The following is a 2,500-nucleotide window of genomic DNA, read 5'->3' on the forward strand; positions in this document are numbered from 1 at the left end:
ACTCCCACGTTGCCAATAGACCCTCTTGGCGAAACTTCATGGTCCACAAAAGACCCTCTTGGTGATTTGCTCCCTTGCTCTCCAATGGAAACTCTCGGTGAGCTCGAAATCTGTCCTCTTGTGTAATCCTCTGGCGAAAGGCTCTCCTGTTCCCCAATGGACCCCCTTGGCGACCAGTAGGTTTCTTGGTCCATGACAGAATCGGGTGACTTATCCATCCCTTCGCCAAATGAACCTCTTTGTGATCTAGAAGCCTCTTGGTCCACGAAAGAACTTCTCGGTGACTTGCTGACCTGCTCACCGATGGAACCTCTTGGTGACCTTGAAACCTCTTGGTCGGCAAAAGAGCCTCTTGGTGACTTGCTGACCTGCTCACCAATGGAACCTCTTGGTGACCTTGAAACCTCTTGGTCGGCAAAAGAGCCTCTTGGTGACTTGCTGACCTGCTCACCAATGGAACCTCTTGGTGACCTTGAAACCTCTTGATCAGCAAAAGAACCTCTTGGTGACTTGCTGAACTGCTCACCGATGGAACCTCTTGGTGACCTTGAAACCTCTTGGTCGGCAAAAGAGCCTCTTGGTGACTTGCTGACCTGCTCACCGATGGAACCTCTTGGTGACCTTGAAACCTCTAGGTCAGCAAAGGAACCTCTTGGTGACTTACTGACCTGCTCACCGATGGAACCTCTTGGTGACCTTGAAACCTCTTGGTCAGCAAACGAACCTCTTGGTGATTTACTGACTTGAGCCCCAATAGAGCCCCTTGGTGACCTTGACACTTCTTGGTCCACAGCAGAACCTCTTGATAGTTTGCGGACATCTAGGTTTGATACTGAACCTCTTGGAGATCTACTGACCTCTTCTTCCTGGGCCTTGGTGCTTTGATCTGCGGGAGTCGCGTCGTCTGTTCCTGCTGAACTGAACCTCCTAACCAGCAAATTGAACATTCCTTGCCCGATGGAGAGTCGAGGCCCCCTGTCAGTGGGCGGCTTTATCCAGTCACGGGCGGGCTCTCTTTGCTCACCCTCGGCGTCCGACCCAACGCTCGACCTGCTACGAGGCCTCTCATTGTCCTCGTCGAGTACTTGCTGGTACGTGACGAGTTGGGGCATCGCTTGGGTGTCGGGGAGGATGTCGCTGAGGGACTTCCTATACTCGAGGCTCCGCGAGTGTTCTTCGAGGTTGAACTCGGCGTCGAGCTCCGATTCGTTTTCGCTCTCGGAGGGGGTCGTGGGGTTGTCTGGCTGCGGTTCCTGGATGTCGATGATCGGGATGGGGGACCTCAGCATGCTGCTGCGAGACACGGGGCGGGAATGGTCGCCGTCGAGGCGCTCTTCCAGTTCGCGCTCAGCCCGTTCGGCTTCTAAGATTTCGTCCCTGATCGATCGTCGACGCTCGCCGTCGGGAGCGAAGGAATCAAGGCGCTCTTCGTCCTGCGAGACATCTCTGTTGTATGATGCTCGGCGTTCCTTGACATCCCTGAAGGAACCACTTGAGGAACTGAGTCGCCTCGTATCCACCATTATGTCATCCCTGAATGAGCCACGTCGTTCTGCTTCCTGTGGGACGTCCCTGAATGAGCCACGCCGTTCTGCTTCCTGCGGGGCGTCCCTAAATGAGCCACGCCGTTCTGTTTCCTGTGGGGCGTCCCTGAATGAGCCACGCCGTTCTGTTTCCTGTGGGGCGCCCCTGAATGAGCCACGCCGTTCTGTTTCCTGTGGGGCGTCCCTGAATGAGCCACGCCGTTCTGTTTCCTGTGGGGCGTCCCTGAATGAGCCACGCCGTTCTGTTTCCTGTGGGGCGTCCCTGAATGAGCCACGTCGTTCTGTTTCCTGTGGGGCGTCCCTGAATGAGCCACGCCGTTCTGTTTCCTGTGGGGCGTCCCTGAATGAGCCACGCCGTTCTGTTTCCTGTGGGGCGTCCCTAAATGAGCCACGCCGTTCTGTTTCCTGTGGGGCGTCCCTGAATGAGCCACGTCGTTCTGTTTCCTGTGGGGCGTCCTTGAATGAACCACGTCGCTCTCCTTGCTGTGAACCACGGCGCCCTGCACCCTGCAACGGTACGTCCAAAGATGAACTAGGGCGTCTTCCATCTGTTGTGAAGTCTTCCCTATATGAACCTCGACGCTCTGCATCCTGTGGGATATCCCTTGAAGAACTGCGGCGTCTCTTGTCCACCGATACGTCATCCCTGATCGACCCACGGCGCTCTGCTTCTAGTGAGACTTCCCTAGATGAACTGCGGCGTCTCTTGTCTGTTGCTGCGTCATTTCTAAATGAACCACGGCGCTCTGCTTCCTGTGGGACATCCCGAAACGAACCACGGCGTTCTACGTCCTGCGAGGCGCTTTTGTTATAAGAAGCTCGGCGCTCGTTGGCATCCCTAAAAGAGCCACGGCGTTCAGTGTCAGGAACTTCATCTCTGATGGACGCACGACGTTCTGACTCCTGCGGGACGTCCCTAAACGAACTGCGACGGCTCTTCTCCACCGTTAACTCGT

General features: G+C 55.8%; 1 protein-coding gene across 3 annotated transcripts in view; it reads right to left on the bottom strand.

Moving 5' to 3' along the window:
- The window catches only part of LOC113828724 (serine/arginine repetitive matrix protein 2), a 13,893-nt gene that overhangs the window by 10,417 nt on the left and 976 nt on the right, over window positions 1-2,500 (bottom strand). For all 3 annotated transcript variants that reach the window (XM_070142378.1, XM_070142377.1, XM_070142379.1), the window contains exon 2: window positions 1-2,500. This exon is cut by the window's left edge; it is cut by the window's right edge. In XM_070142378.1, coding sequence (XP_069998479.1) covers window positions 1-2,500 — 2,500 coding nt within the window.

Source organism: Penaeus vannamei, chromosome 29 (assembly GCF_042767895.1).
Source record: "Penaeus vannamei isolate JL-2024 chromosome 29, ASM4276789v1, whole genome shotgun sequence".
Lineage (NCBI taxonomy): Eukaryota > Metazoa > Arthropoda > Malacostraca > Decapoda > Penaeidae > Penaeus > Penaeus vannamei.